At 35.6% G+C, this 17,547-nt stretch overlaps 1 protein-coding gene across 1 annotated transcript in view; it reads right to left on the bottom strand.

Annotated features, from left to right (window-relative positions):
- LOC111145830 (syntaxin 17) overlaps nucleotides 1-16,468 on the bottom strand; it is a 47,526-nt gene extending 31,058 nt beyond the window's left edge. The window contains exons 1-2 of the mRNA XM_022501085.1: nucleotides 16,261-16,468; nucleotides 11,035-11,100 (exon numbers count right to left, since the gene is read on the bottom strand). Of these exons, the coding sequence (XP_022356793.1) occupies nucleotides 11,035-11,100; nucleotides 16,261-16,383 (189 nt within the window). The 5' untranslated portion in view covers nucleotides 16,384-16,468. The remainder of the gene's footprint in view (nucleotides 1-11,034; nucleotides 11,101-16,260) is intronic.
- Nucleotides 16,469-17,547: the final 1,079 nt, after the last annotated feature.

Genomic DNA, 17,547 nt, shown 5'->3' with positions numbered 1-17,547 from the left:
CAAAGGCTTTCCAAAGATTACTAAACATACAAAGAAATAGGAAAGTATGACCCATAATAAGGAGAATAATCATTTGATTGAAACTGGCCTACAACTGACATAGATATGTTTAAAAAATTAAGTAGAGACATGGAAGTTATAAAAAGACCCAAATCAGGGCACCTGGGTGACTCAGGTGGTAAAGCATTTGACTCTTGATATCAAGGTCCTCAGTTCAAGCCCCATGTTGAATGTAGAGTCTACTTAATAAAAAGAGAAAGAGGTGCCCAAATCAAATTCTAGAATGGAAAACTACAATATGTGTGAAGAAAAATGCCTTGAGTGTATTAACAGCAGATTGGATGCTGCTGCTGCTAAGACTAGTAAACATGAAGACTTAGAAATAAAACTACCCAAAATTAACCACAAAGAGAAGGAAGTATCCAAAAAATTGAAAAGTGCATCAGTGAGTTGTAAGATAACTTCAAGCAGTCTAACACGCATGTAATTGGGAATCTCTGAAGGAGAGGAGAGACGGGAAGGGACAGAAAAATATTCAAAGAAATAATGCCCCCAATTTTCAAATTTGATGCAAACTATAAACCTAGAGATCCGAGATGTTCTACAAATTGAAAGCACAAGAAATGTGAAGAAAATGCCACCAAGGTTCATCATAATCAAAGTACTTGAAGCCAGCAAAAAAGGGAAAATCGTAAAAGCGGCCAGAAAATAAAGACATATTACACACTGAGAATAAAGATAAGAATGAAACAGATTTCTCACTGGAAAAAACCCAAGTGGAAAAGTTGAAAACACATTTAAAGTACTGGAAGAAAAAAAAAGTCAATGCAGAATTCTATAAACAGCAAAATTCCTTTTAAAAACAAAGGCCAAATAAAGGCTTTGCAGATATACAAAAGATCAAGGAATTCATCACTGGTATAACTGTGTTCCAAAAAATGTTAAAAGAAATCTTTCAGGCAAAAGGAAAATTATACCAGATGGAAATATGGGTTTACACAAAGGCATCAAGCACACCAGAAATGGAAATAACACAATATGTAAGATTTTCCCCCCTTAATATCTATATCACTTGAAAAAGATAATTGAGAGTTTAAACATTATGAAGTACATATGTATAAGTAAAAATACAACAACAATAGCACAAAGACTGAGGGGAGAAAGAGAAGTATATTTTAAGTTTCTTAAACATATGTGAAATAGTGTATGACTTAAAAGATAAACTGTAATAAAATGTATATTATAAACCTTACAGTGACCACTAAAATAACAACACAAAAAGTTACAGCTTACAAGGCAAGGAGATATATAAAATAAAAAATACTCAATTCAAAATAAAACAGAAATGTCATTAATCAAAAATTAAAATCACAATAAGATACCACTACAGGCCTACAGAATGGATAAAATTAGTAAGACTAACCATATTGGGGCACCAGGGTGGCTAAGTTGGTTAAGCATCTCCCTTTGGCTCAGGTTATGATCTCAGGGTCTTGGCGCTGAGCCACAAGTTGGGCTACCCTCTCAGCGGGGAGTCTGTATCTCCTTCTACCTTTCCCTCTGCTCCTCTGTTTGTGCTCTCTTGCTCACCTTCTCTCTCAAATAAATAAAATCTTAAAAAAAAAAAAAAGACTAAGCATATCAAATGTTGACAAGGATATGAAGAACTGGTAGGAATGTAAAATGGTATGATCATTTCATAAAACAGCTTGGCAGTTTCTTACATAATTAAGGAATAACAACTACATGATCCTGCCATTCCATTCACAAGTATTTATCCAAGAGAAATGAAATCCTGTGTCCATACAAAGTCCTTTACTCAAATGTTCATAGCAGCTTTATTTTTATTATTTTTTTAAAGATTTTATTTATTTGACAGAGGGAGATCACAAGTAGGCAGAGAGGCAGGCAGAGAGAGAGGGAGAAATAGGCTCCCCGCTGAGCAGAGAGCCCCATGTGGGGCTCGATCCCAGGACCCTGAGATCATGACCTGAGATGAAAGCAGAGGCTTAACCCACTGAGCCACCCAGGCGCCCCACATAGCAGCTTTATTTTTAATAACCCCAAACTGAAAACAACCCAAATGACCATCACAGAGAAACAGATGAACAAGCCATGGTATATTTATACAATAGAATACCTACCCAACAATGAAAAGGAATGAATACTGATACACACTATAACACGAATACACCCAAAATATGCATGCAGAGTGAAAGAAGCCAGATCAAAGAAGTGCTTATTTCATGATTCTATTATATAAAATTCTAGGAAATCCAAACTACCATACAGTGGTTGCTTGGGTGTGTGTGTGCACATGTACACAGAGAGTAGAGAATGGGAACTGGTGCGCAGGAATGTGGGTGGGAGAAGCCAGAAGACAGTACAAAGAGGTGTGAAGGAACTTTTTGGGGCGATGGATATATTAATTATCTTGACTGTAGTGATGGTCTCATGGTATACACATGTCAAAAATTATCAAATTGTGCACTTTATGTCAATTACACCTTAAGAAAGTTGTTTGGAAAAAAAAAGACAGAAAAATGCAAAACGATATCATTTATTATTTGTAAATAGTTAAATGCACAGAAATGATAAATACTTGGTGCCTGGCTGGCTCAGTCAGTAGAGTGTGCAGCTCTTGATCCCAGGTTTGTGAGTTTGGACCCCACATTGGGAACAGAGCTTACTTAAAATAATAATAATAATAATTTTTTAAAAAAAGAAATGATAAATATTTAAATCAGCAGAAAAGATTTTTTTCAGATGAAGGTAGGAACAAGGTAAATAGAATCAAGAAAAGGTACACAAGGGATTTCAATGGTATTTGTAAAGTTTTCTTATGAAAAAAAAAAAAAAGGGAAGGATTGCCCAGGTGACTCATCAGTTAAGCATCAGACTTGATTTTTGCTCAGGTGGTGATCCCAGGGCTGTGTGATAAAGCTCCACATTAAGCTCCCTGCTGAGCAGAGTCTGCTTAAGACTCTCTCGCTCCCTCTCCCTCTTCCCCTCCCTCCTCTAAAAAATATTTGTAATTGGGCGCCTGGGTGGCTCAGTGGGTTAAGCCGCTGCCTTCGGCTCAGGTCATGATCTCAGGGTCCTGGGATCGAGTCCCGCATCGGGCTCTCTGCTCAGCAGGGAGCCTGCTTCCCTCTCTCTCTCTCTCTGCCTGCCTCTCCATCTACTTGTGATCTCTCTAAAAAAAAAAAAAAAAAAAAAAAAATATTTGTAATTAAATTTTTTAAAAAGGAAGAAACTGCGACAAAATGTCAATATTTAACAAAGTTGGGTGATGAGAACATAACTGTTACATTATTTTTACTATTTGCCATATTTTGTATATTTGAAGTGTGTATATGCAAAATTTGTCAAAAAGTTACTTCATCAGTTAGGTTGATGTCAGGGTTAGTTCTTTATTCCTCTGCCAAGCGTGTAAGTTCAGAATCATTTACCAGGGCTACAAAGAAAGTAGATAAAAATCTAACATATTACAACCCTGACATTCTACACAAAATTGTCTATACATCTGTGTATCTGCATTTTTCTAAAAGGTAAACCCAGGTGCACCTGGGTAACCCAGTTAGTTAAGCAGCCAACTCTTGATTTCAGCTCAGGTTATAAACACAGAGCCCCACTGGGGGTTCCATCTCAGTGCAGAGTCTGCTTGTCCCTCTCCCTGCCCCCCCTCACTTAAGTGTGCTCTCTCTAAAATAAAAAAAGATCTTTAAAAAGTAAACCCACAATATCCTGATTATTACATTAGCTACCTAACTGGTATTCTTATTTCCATCCTTGCTTCCTTAGAATTTATCCTTTTCATAATAGTCAAGGTGATCTTTTAAAGTCATATCAGTTCATCATCCACTCAGGTCCTTCCAAAGACTCTCTACCCAACTTCAAATTACCACATCCTGCCAGGTCGTCCATCATCAGATCCAGGTGATTGCCCTTACTTCTTCTCCTATATCCTTCTTGCTCACACCAGCCACACTAACCTCCTTACTACCCCTTGAATATGCCACTGCATCCTCTCCCCTCAGTCTTCCCACTTGATTCCCTAGATTTATGCCTTAACTTCCTTCAAGTCTCTGCTTAAATGTCATCAGAAACCTTTTGCAAACACTGTGTATATGAGAACATTCATCACCTTCTGTGATTTTTTTGTTCCCTTTAACCGGCTTTACTTTTACTTCATGGCACTTATAACCATCTAAATATTATATGTCTAAAAGGTTTTATTTATTTGATAGAGAGAGAGAGAGAGACAATATAAGCAGGGGAGTGGCAGAGAGAGAGGGAGGAGCAGACCCCCTGCTGAGCAGGGAGTCCGACATGGGGCTTGGTCCCAGGACTCTAGGATCATGACCTTAGCCAAAGGCAGAAGCTGAACCAACTGAGCCATCCACATGTCCCATTATATATTTATTTGTTAAAAAATTATCTGTCTCTGCTTTTTCCACTCGCCATCCCCAGAATATAAGTTCAATGACAATAAGAATTTTGTTTTGCTCATGACTATATCCCCCAGGGTCTAGAATAGTATCTAGAACATAGCAAAAGTTAAAATGTTTCTGCTCTTTTAATAATCAGGTCAGAAAGGGTGACATGCCAAGTTTTGAAAATTTACAATATCTGCAAGTTATTATATCTGCAAGTTAGATAGTCAATGAAGTAAGTTCAGAAACAAGAAACTACACTAACTCAGTAATTAGCAATCTTATAGGATACAAACAGTAAACTGTGAACTATGGCCAAACTTTTTATAATCAAGGTTATATATCTCTCTCTTTAGTTCTATAACAAAATTTAATAACTAGTTTTGGCTTTTCCTCCTTCTTCCAGAAATACCCTGAAGTTTCTGTCTAAAGATTAAAAAAATATGTTTAAACATATACTTATCTTTACTGATAATTGTAGAAAGTAATTATTCTGAGTTAATTAAAATTCTGAAAAAATGGTTAATTATGTATTTAATGATTAAAAGAGTGGCTATGCATATATTTGCTTGTGTTAAATATTGAATTAAGGATTCCTAATGTGTTTTTACAACATGTAATTTTGTGAGCAAACTGTGTACTCCCAAAAACATTTGGTATCATAATAACCTGACTTCCTTACAAACAGAGCACAAGTCCACTAGTAAACATTTAAACAACTTAGAGTAAACACATTCTAGACATATCATTTATTATTAAAGGCTCCAGAGTCATAACTGCTTAATTACAATAAATCTGGACTGTTCTTGTATTACCTAACTACACTAAGGTATTGATAGTAGTATAACAACTTTACACTTATTTCAACACCAAAAGGCACCAAAAAGAAAATATATATATTATAGCTTAAAAATACTAACTGAAATACCAAAAGCAGTAAAACTCAAAGGAGAAAAAAGTCTCCATTTATTTACTCAACATGTATCTAATGAGGACTAACATATAGGTATTAAGTGCAGTACTCACTAAGTTAATATTAATTCCAGATTAGATTCCTGCACTACCACTTATTAAGGCCTTGTGCAGTTAATACACTACGTTTCTTTGTTATTCAGCCTTCTTTTATCTAAAAAATGAGGATAACACTTCCTTTATCCAGCATCTAGCCAGCTGGAACTATATCACTTACTGGTCTCTACAATATATTTGAAAATTGTATGTTGACTTGCTTCTTTTATTACTAAAGCCTTAAACTATTATTTAAATATTTTATTTAACTTTTTATGAATTCACATTTAGGTAAGTTTCTTCAAAGCTAATATTGTGGTATATTTTACAGAATCCTATATTATCAGCTACTATTATTATTGTATGTTAAGTACTTGGGGAGGGGGGCAAGAAAGACTAAGCTTTTTAAAATACACATTTTGTACCTTTGTAAGACAAGCGAACCACGGTGGGAAAAAAATGATGCATTTACAATGTGGTTTTTTTTTTTTTTAATTTTATTTATTTGGCAGACAAGTAGGCAGAGAGGCAGGCAGAGAGAGAGGAGGAAGCAGGCTCCCCACTGAGCAGAGAGCCCCATACGGGGCTCGATCCCAGGACCCTGAGATCATGACCTGAGCTGAAGGCAGAGGCTTGAACCCACTGAGCCACCCAAGCGCCTACAATGTGTTTTAAGTTAAACTAACAAAACCTAACACTTCTGCTTGCCTTGATCTAGCAGTTAAAAGTGAAAGTATCAAATCAAGCGAACTCCAATTCCTCTTATTTACTGAATACATACTTATGACAAGGGCTATGTAAACACTTTGCACACATGATTAACAATCATTACAATCATCCTGGAATACAGCAGAATGAGATTTTACTTTCAGAGAAAGCATTATGTATAAAAAGAAATAAGAATTCTTTTGCAGAGGGAGATGTTGTCATTTATACGAATTTTTTTAAAGATTACTTATTTATTTGACAGAGAGAGAGCACGCACACGCACACAGTGAGTGAAAGAGAGAGAACATGAGTGAGGAGAGAGGCAAGACGGGGAGGAGGGAGCCTGCTGCAGGGCCTGATCCCAGGATCTGAGAACATGACCTAAGCCGAAGACAGATACTTAACCAACTGAGTCACACAGGTGCCCCTAAGATCTTTTTTTAAGAGATAAATTTGAGCAGTGAGGCACCTGGGTGGCTCAGTTCTTAAGTCTCCAACTCCTGATTTAGGCTAAGGTCTTTATCTCAGGTTGCTGGGATTAAGCCCTGCCTCAGGGTCTGCGCTCAGCAGGGTGTCTGCTTGAGGATTCTCTCTCCCACTCCCTTCGCCCCCTCCCCACTTCCCTGCCCCCCCCCCAATTCATGCACATGCACTTGCTTTCCAAAATAAATAAACAAATCTTAAAAAAAAAAAAAAGATAAATTTGAGCAAGCTTGTTTATAACCAATTATTTCTTCCAATAACTAGAAAGCCAGTTTTGGGGGGGGAAAGAAAACACAAGAAATCAAAACTAGGAAGAAATCAGGAAAAATGGGTGATTTTACAAGAGAAGAAAAATATTATTAAAAATATATATACATATAAAGATAAAGTCCAAAGGGATTTAAACCAATTATTCAAAAGAATATCTATCTGCCCTAAAGGAGGACAGCTGGACATTTCACATGATGGCAAAGTTCCCCCAGAGCAGGCACCCTCAGAGAACCACTTTGGAAGTTATCTGACCTTTCTGACTTGCCCTCAGAAATCAGGAAGCATTATTCCTGCCTCAGCCCATATTCAACAGGAAGGGAATCATACTGTGATATAGCACCATCACAGTGCACGATCATAATGCATGATCATAATGTGCAATATCAACTAGATGGAAATATTTGCAGGTATCTTTAAAAATCTACCACAACTGGTATGTAGACTATTAAAAAGTATATTAAAAGTACAAGAATATCCCATATTCATAGGTGGGAAAACTGGACATTATAAATACGTCAATTTTCTCTAAATACATGGATAAATCCAACGCAATTCCCAAATTCCAAACAAGATTGTATATGGACTTTGACAAGCAGATCCAAATTTCATATGGAAGACTAAAGGGCCACGAACAGCCAAAACACTTCCAAAAAGGGAAAAATGGAAGCACTATCCTACCAGATATCAAGCCATATCATAAGGCTGTCTTAATTAAGATAGTGTGGAACTTGATGGAGAAACAGACAAACTGACCAGTGGGATAGAAAGACCAGCAACAGACACATACATATATGGAATTGTGATATGTAACAGAATTGTAGAAATCAGTTAATAGTGTGAGACAACTGGTTTTCCAAATAGAATAAGGGAAATTTTATTTGTATCTACTTCGTATCACCAATTTCAGATGGATTAAAGACTTAAATGTTAAAAGCAAAATATTTAAAACATTTTTTTTAAATGTTTTAGGGGCACCTGGGTGGCTCAGTCAGTTAAGTGGCTGCCTTCAGCTTAGGTCATGATCCTAGCGTCCTGGGATCAAGTCCTGCGTTGGGCTCCCTGCTCAGCGGAGAGCCTGCTTCTCCCTCTCCCCTCTGCCTGCCGCTCTGCCTACTTGTGCTCTCTCTCTGTCAAAATAAATGAATAAAATCTTTTAAAACTAACTAAATAAATAAATGTTTTATAAAATATAGGAAAATATCTTCTTGATCTTAAAATAGAAAGTATTCCTTGAATAAGACACCTTAAGCATGACCATAAAACAAAAGACTGAAAAATTAGAGTATGTTTAAATTAAGAATTCCTTTTCAACAAAGATGCTATAATGAAAGTAAAAAGATAGTTCTTTTCATATATATCTAATAATGAGAAATCTAGAAAAGCCATTGTAACTGTTCAGGAAACTGTCCAAAAAATAAGTTTTACACAAACTAGCAAAGAACTAGCCTATCCAGAAAATTCAGAGCATATATGAATAAAACTAAACAAATACTTACATCTAAAAACAGTTTCAATCTCACTCTTTTAATGGCACACATAAAGCTTTGCCAGATGGAGATCAATAATGTAAATATACATATATTCTTTAATCAGTAAACACTTTGATTATAGCCATTGTCTCAAGAAAATAAGTGATTTTTACTGACCTACTGAACAGGGAAGATGGTAAGAAATCCTAGTCATAATAATCTCATTGACATTTACATGCTTAATACCATTCAATAAACACTGAATCTTGCTGAACACCAGGTACTGCGGGACACGCAAATAGCAGAGACACAATCCCTGATCTTTAGGTCCATAATCTAGTTAGCAAGCAGTAAAATACATATATAAAGAGGTAAGTCAAATTTCTATGAGACCTCAAGTCAATCTGTTTTTTTCCATCTCCACTATCTCTGTAATCTCTCCTAAAGGCTCTCTTGCATTCATTTCACTCTATCCCGATCTATTCACTACACTGCAGCTACAGAAACCTTTTTGAAATGCAAGAAGCCCAGAGATGCACTCTTTGGAGAAAAAAACCACTGTGGAGATTCAGAAACACCAAGCACAAGGCTAAAAGAGATGTATGTGAAACCTTGCACTAAACAAGGACACCCTAGCAACCTTCACTTAGTCTGTTTCTATAACTGAAAAGTTAAGTGTCTACTTGCCCCAGGAGAAAGAGGATTCTTCTTTAGAAAACTGAACCAGAACAAGCCTCCAGCTACTGATATTTGGAGGTTCCTCCAAGGAAAATGCCATATTTTGCTGACTCTTGCAATTAAAGATTAAAAAAAAAAAAAAAGCAAAGAGCAGAGGAATTAATTATCAAATAATTTAAATTTCCCACCAGGTGGCTCAGTTGGTTAAACATCTGACTCTTGATTTCGGCTAGGTCATGATCCAGGTCTTGGGGGTCCATACAGGGCTCTGTACTCAATGGGGGTTTGCATTCTCTCTTTACTCTGCCCCTCCCCACTGCTAGTGCATGCTCTCTAAAATAAATAAATAAGTCTTTAAAAATGATTAAACAAATAAATTTCCCAGAACTAATAAAGAACATAAGTTTTTAGATTCAAAGAGTCCAACACTAAGCACACCATGATCAAATTTGAGAACACCAGGGATTAAACGGATTACAAAAGCTCCCAAAGAGAAAAATAAAAATTGGGAAATCAGATCAGCTTTAGCAAGAGCTACACTAAAAAACCTTTATATCTAAAAGAATTCCAACTAGAATTCTATACCTACTGAAATTAGTAATCACATGGGAGGAGAAAAAAGGTATTTTTCAGACTCATAATAACATAAAAATTTACCTCCAAGGTACCCTTATTTAGAGACCTACTAAAAGATGTACTCCAACAAAACAAAAGTAAACCAAAAGTGAGTAAGACTTGATATCCCAGAAAACATGGACCCACACAGAAGAGCAGTGAAGGAAATCCCAGAACAGCAGCCATGCAACAAGCTTAGAAAGTAAATTCAGATCGGGACTGGGAATAGGACTATAGGAAGGAGTCTTCAGTATAAAGAATGGAACATAGTAAATCCGAGCATATGAAAATTATTACTGATAGCATGTAGCAGAGATGTGGAACATTTAAAAAAAATTAACTACAAATACACAGAAAGCCAGTAAAGAAAAAAAAGAGAGAAAAAGAGAAACAACTATTAACTTCATAAAAAGCAAAGACTATACTATTTTACCATTTGGCTTGGAAGGAAACAATATCTTCATAAACAAAATAATGAAATACTGATTTATAATTTAACCAAAAATTACACTATATGTAATTGTATAAGGGGAAAGGAAGTACAAAAGCAGAGTAAAAAGCTAGAGCTCCAAGAAGAGATAATACCGCAAGAAGAGATAATACCTCAACCTGATTGAGAAATACCAGTCTACAAATGATATTAAGGAATAAAGAGATAAATACCAGGGAAAATGGTCAAAATGATTAAAAGTGGTTTCTTGCAATTAGGACTTGGAGATGGAAAAGGGTAAGGTAAAGCCTTTTAACTTTATTTGGCTTTTCACCATGTAAATACATGATTTTCTAAAATTAATTTAAAATAATTAACATTTATTATTAAAAAGCAAGTAGCTGCAAAAAAAATTTGCAACACTATGTTACTGTAACTGTATTATAGATAGAAGAACAATACCTTAAAATGACTAAAAACTCTTGCAAAAGACAACAACATAATACATGCAGGAGACAGGAACAGGAAATTTACAAAAGAAATACTACTATCCAAGGCACATATGAAAAAAAAAATTTCACCATTCAAAGCAATTAAAGAAAAACTCTAGATAAAAACAATAGAGCAACATTATTTGAACTACTAATCAGCAAAATTTTAAGAAATGGGTAATACTTATGGTTGTAAGGTTTTTGGAAAATGTGTTGATTTTGAGTGTAAGTTGATTCATTGTTTCTGGAGGAAATTTTAGTAATATGAATCAAAATCTTAAAAATATGTATGACATTTGATTCAGTAAATCCTGCTAAAAATGTACCCTTAAGAAATAGTTACAAATATGCATAAAAGGATCCAACCACAGGGTATTTATTTTAGCAAAATTTTCTTAAGATTGTCTTTTCCATACTGATTAACTAGAAACAATTAATAGCCTTACCTGAACTGTACGTCCCGCATTGATATGCTCTTCATGCAACTTATCCCAGATTCTGCACCTTTGATACTATACAAAAGAGAAGAAAGGTACAGGTTTTTTTAATTACTAAACTTATTACTTCTAGTTACCACAAAAATCCCCACTCACCTAACCAAACTTAAAGATACTAGCTCAAAGTTATTGACTTAATAGTGTCAGTTAATGGTCCAATGACAATATGAGTAGAAATTTTTGAAAACATCACCTACAAAATTCTGGCAAATGGTAAAACAAATAAAAATCACTAGATACAATTTACTTTACTGAAAAAAGGCAGTGTGCTCAGTCTTGTAAGTTCTTTGGAGATGAAAAAAATAATGAGAATGTAAAAGAATAAAAAATAAAGATTAAGAGTATTCATGAGATATTGTTACTATTTACCAAGAATTTTAAGTTTATCAATGATAGTGTCAAGGATTAAAAACTAAAATCTGACTTTGAGAAAAAGTAACATTGATACTGCAGACTAGAAAGTACACAAAAATGAGAATGAACACTGAATACACATTCTTTAGTTTTTACCAAAGCAATGTTTAGCCTTCAGGGTTTCAACCAAGAAACTTGATGAGCAGGATAACAGAAAATTCTTCATTTGACAGGAACCATAGCAAAATGTGGTAACATTATAGCACAATATTTATGTAGAATACAAACATCAACACCAGACATCACATACTATTTTTGGTTTAAATAAAAAATCCAAACAATCAATATGTCAGTAGGTGTTCAGTGTATCACTGGTATACTACATGTCAAAAGAAGAAAAAAATCAACCTAGAAATACTGTGAAAGGACAGAAACATGAAAATGTCCCATACAGGGGTGCCTGGGTAGTTCAGTCAGGTCAGCATCCAACTCTTATTTCAGCTCAGATCATGATCTCAGGTCATGACATCGAACCCCCCCACCCCCATGGGCTCTGTGTGGAGTCCATTTGAGAATCTCTCTCTCTCTCTTGCTTGTGCTTTCTCTCAATCTCTCTCTTTCTCAAAATAAATAAACAAATCTTAAAAAAAAAAAAAAAAAAAAAAAAGGAAGCCCTTCAGGCTGATGTAAAAATGGAAGAGAAACCTGGTCCTACACAAAGGAATGAAGAGCACTGAAAATGGTAAATATAAAACATTTGGCCGGGGTGGGGGGAGGGGGTGCCTGAGTGGTGCAGTTGGTCAAGCGTGGGGACTGTTGATTTTCAGGTCATGATCTCAGGGTCGTGAGATCAAGCCCCACATCAGGCTCTGCACTGAATGCAGAGTCTGCTTAAGACTCTCTCCCTCTCTCTCTGCCCCTGCCCCCACTCTCTCTCTGAAAGAAGTAAAATCTTTAAAAAGAATTTTTTTCCTTATTTTTAAAACCTTTTTGAAAGAAAACTCTGTTTAAAACAAAAATAACAACAATGTGTTATTGGATACAGAAGCAAATTATATGACATTAACACTATAATAAGACCCTTAGAGAGGAATTGAAAGTATATTATTATAAGGCTCTTATACATGAAGTGATACATAACAAATCAATGAGGCTGATTAGGTTTGATTTTGTACCATATAGCTTGTGCTTCACACCTAACCTGAACAGTCCATGCCACTCACTTTCACACTTAATTATATGTCACTACTATTCTCTGAATTATTTCTTAATTTATTTCCTTAACTGGACTGTATACTTCCTAAGGATTAGAAACCTAATTTAAATTAAAAAAAAAAACAACTATTTTTTATGAACTTTTCAGTGCTAACAATAAAAGACAGCAAACACCCAAACTTATTTATTTCTTATAATTAATGACTTCCCTTCTCATTAAGCCTGGAAGACTGAACACAAGCATTTATCTCTGCTCTTTTCTAAAACCCAACAAAAATGGCAATGAAGAACTTTAAAAGGTATACATTCACAGGAGTCATGAAAATACAACAGAAGATATCAGTTGACAAGAAATTCTAACAAAATTTTAGAAGCTGGAAAGAGTACAGACATGTTGCAACTGACTTAGAAGATCTGAGAAAGCCTGCACCATGAGGCTGCAGAAGGGGTGAGTGGTGTGTGAGAGGCAGTGAGTGACAAGCCAACAGCCACACGACTACTCCCTAAAGACTCAGTAACCAGAGGTACCAGCTACCAGGGAGTCAGGAGGATGTGTATGGGGCAGAAGACTTGGTTGAAAGTTTATGTAAGGAAGAGGTAGTCTACCAAGTGCTCCCTCTACAGGCCCAAGCAACTACACTGTCCCTATCTTCACAGAACACATTCCAGAAGAATATCTGGTGGTTCCCCATTAAAACAGAGCTTTCACCTGCTCACCCCTCCAGATATAAAACCCCACCTACTTCCTGCTACGCACACAAATACCTTCCAATTAGCACTCTTAAACATCAACAGCTCACCAAGGAATGCCCATAATACTGCACGCTGACACAAAGAAGAAAGGAGGAAAGGAGGTGGGGGAAGAGAGAGCAAGAATAAAAAAAAACTCAGGGAAGACAGACAAAGAAGCAGATAAAAACTTTAAAATAAAATCACCAGAGAGATGCCATGATATTACATCCATGAAACAAGAACAGGAGGATTCCCTTTAAAAGAAAAAAAGAGAACTGACAGAAAAAAGAACATAGCAAAAATACAACTTTCGTTATTTCATCTTAGCTGGAATGTGGATGTAATAGCTGAGGTTGGAGCTGCTATTTTACATGCAAGAGAGAAACAAGTTGAGGGTCAGAGAACAGGATAAAAAGAGCCTGGGTCTTTAATGACTGCTGAGCTGCCACTGCAGCCCCAGAGTGCCTCTGTAACTATGAGCGGTTAAAAATAAAAGCAAAAACAAAAAAGGTCTATCTGATTTAATACACTATTTTGGGGTTTTCTGCCACTTGTATTTTAACTATATACTAACACAGTACATGCTACACAGTAAGTTTTCTCCTAACCCTACAATATGAAACAAAGAAAATTATGTTCCAAACATGATCTTGTTTCTATTAACTATGCTTAAGCCTATCTTATCTTAGCCGAGAAAGCTGAATGCTAACACTTCAAATTTCAGCGCTGCGTTCTAATCAAGACTATCATGTGTAATAAAATGTAATGCTGAAGGACCTATGGAATACAGTCCCAGGTGTGCGCAGCACACTACTCTCATTGTTTTCGGATGTTGCAGAATCACTCCACCAAGGCTTACCTTCAATTTCTCTTCAGTGTGACTTTCTTCTTTTAAATTCATATTGGATGACTGACAGCTAACATAATAAATATTTTATCTTTCTACACCCTTCGCCCAGGAAGAATATGCCTTTTTTAAAGTGAGGCATTGTCAAACACCTGGAGTCCAAACCTAGTTCATAGCTCTTTTGTCCACAGTGAACATAGCAGCTTTTAAATGTTTTCGCATTGCCATAAACTATTAAAATATGTTATCCAAGCTTATATACATAAAAAGTCACTTCCATAATAAAACTAGAAATCCTAGAGATAGTATAATGACCAAGAGTACTGAATAAAACACAGATTAGCATGAGTTTGCCTAGCTTCAGACATCACCTATATTGTAAATTATAATTATTCTGACATTATCTAAAAATTCCACATTAAGTAAGAATTTCACAAAATGCTAAAGGAAAAATGTTATGGCAGAGAAAGATCAATATAACTCTGGAATAATATTCTTATGAAGTTTGGCACCACTAATCGAATCAATAACATATCCTTTCCTGTCCCCACCTTCCTTGTTTCCAGGATTCTGGCTTTTCCATAGATGACTGACTGGGTGGTATGTGTGGCTAGGATCTGAGGGTATGACTGCAGGCACTTTATACAGAATAAGTATAAGAAAAGGGAAATTTAAGACGTGCCAAACCTCAAAGGTAATATAGGGCAAAGAAACAATCTTAACAGAGCATAGTCCACCTATGTCTAGGTTTCAGAATCAATTCATCTGCCAAGTTCTAGTCATCTCTGTAACTGAGTGCTTTGATATGAGCTCAGGACTTTAAAATACACCTTATCAACCTGCCACCCAGATATGATCAACCAGAGTAAACAACTCGATTTCTATATTGTTACAGTGCTAAAAGAATAAGTCCTCCTCATTAATCAAAGCATGGAGCCCTGTAATTTGTTTCTGCTTATGACAAGACTAACCAGTTTACCAGAAAACTCCTCCACCCTAGAAAGTCACAGAACTTATTGCTTACGAATAAAGAAAAACTTGAGATGACAAAACAGCAATCTTGAATTCTAGATAGCTTCATATTTGCTTTAAAATTTTCATCTTAATATTCCTGGTGCTTATTTTCTATACTTTTTGAAAAGATTTAAATACTAGGAAGACAAATGGTATCTATGGGGGAAATAAAAGCTGACACTTCTTAGTTATATAAGGTACTCAGGTGAGGGTGATAAATATTGTTTATACTGAAAGGCTTAATGACCACTTCCACCCCACCCCCACCACAAAAAATTAATGGAGGGCCACGTGGCTTAAAATTTATTTGGGGGAGGTCTTTTTGAAGGAGCAAATCCCACTGACTATCCTACAGCAAATAAAACAATATAATCTGCCAAGTCACTGCTCAGTAGTAAACCCTATGTTCCCATGAATGCCACAACTATTCCACCAGATGCTGGCCAGTCCAGATTCTGTGCCACCTTCACCATGATCCAGGAGACTAGTTCTTTCTCACCTATTTCCTAAACTAACCTCCAGGTGGTATTCCTCAATTTGGGGCTTTCCTCAAAGGGAAGAAGTCAATTTGGGCAATTCCCTCTTTCACACAATGATTTACCTCTTTATTCTATGTGCACCTGAAGAGGATAGGAGTTATTGATAGACACCAAAGTTCAAAAAACTAGCCACAGGGTGAAGGAAATTAAGGCAGGCCCATTAGCCAAAGTTCACTGCCTTCACATTATGGTGCACTATCAGACAATTTGTATTTTAATTAACTGCCCAGTATGTCAATATGTACAACTTAAAAGGTATAGTTTCTATTCCTAAATCCCTCCCTAAAAAAGGAATAATACCAGATGTAGTTGTAAAACAAAAACCCAGATGAAAAGAATGAATGTTACTAAATCAATAGGAGATGGATGTTTTACCAAAGCCTCCTATCTAATATTCTAAATTTGGCTGAAATGCACAAGTATAAATCAGAATTTGCAACTGTTTCTTGTGGTAGAAAATGAAAAGCAGCCCACCTTCTCAATATTTATCTGGTGCTTTCTTAGCCTCTCCAGGTCTGTTGGGATTACTATCTTAATGAATTTCTGTATAGCTGGTTCAAGACGGCGTAATTTCACTTTTTCTTCATCTTCAGACATCCTAAAAAAAAATGCTGTGTCACTTCTACTTGCAGCGACTGTCTTCTCCACTCACATAGAAAACCTAAAAGGGAAGTATTTAAGAATGTTTTTAATCAGTTTCTGTTATTTTTAAAAACCAACAATTAGTTAATTTTATAATTTATTCTAAATATATATTCAACTTAATTCTGAACTCGAATGAGTTTTTTTTAATAAATCTTTTATTTTGAAACTTTTTTCTTTCTACAGATGAATATGAACTTTAAAATGTTTAGAAAATATGAAGAAGAGGATAAAATAAAATCAATCATCTCCTCACCCACAGTTAACTACTCTTTCCATTTTGATGTAGGTCTTTCCAGGCTCTTTTCCAAATAAGAATGTATACATTTAAATATTTTTTTTTATTTTTAAACTATGAGTCTACTGTCCAAGTTTTCATTTCCCAATGTATCTTGGACAATGACTAAACTTTTTTTAAAAAGATGTCAGATGGCAAAACCAGAAGAAAAAATTTCATAACATTTCTGCTTGTATCAAACTCCATTTCTAACCTCTGAATGTAACTATATAATTATATTCTTCAAATATATTATAACATCATATGCAATTCTTCTCACTGATGTCCTTTAAACTGCCTCCTCCCTTTCTTACAAAGTGATTAGTGTTGTCCAAAACCAATACAAATAAACAGTTAACAACAGAGCTGGAATAAGAACCCAGGATTCCTGAGAGTACAATCAAATGTTCTTTCTAATTAACCAACAGTTTCCTATCACTGTTCCAGAATGTCCAAGAGTATGCCTTTGGGGTCAGAGTAGGTGAGGGTAGAGGATAGCAAATGAGCAGGCTCCAGGACCCCATCCCTGCTTCAACTGGAGAAAATTTACTTATATCGATTTCATAAATTTGAGCATATTAGATTTTACATCAGTAAAGGGCTCCACTGCTTAACTAAGCTTAAAAACCACTGTTGTACAACCTTGCTTTCATGCCATCTCATTAGCCCACAACCTCTCCTGTATTGAAAAAAAAAGAAAAAAAAATGACTATATTAATCCCAGTGGGTTATGGGGTCTTAAACCAGGGTCCACACAGACAGAGGTTCACAAATATACTTTATGGAGTCCCTGAATCTTTATGAATAATTGTGAATGTATTTTTGAGTTACGTCAGAGAATA

This window comes from Enhydra lutris, unplaced genomic scaffold, assembly GCF_002288905.1.
Source record: "Enhydra lutris kenyoni isolate GAN:26980312 unplaced genomic scaffold, ASM228890v2 scaffoldscaffold13, whole genome shotgun sequence".
In the NCBI taxonomy this organism is placed as follows: domain Eukaryota; kingdom Metazoa; phylum Chordata; class Mammalia; order Carnivora; family Mustelidae; genus Enhydra; species Enhydra lutris.
The sequence above is the reverse complement of the archived record's forward strand: the minus strand, read 5'-3'. Positions and strand labels throughout refer to the sequence as shown.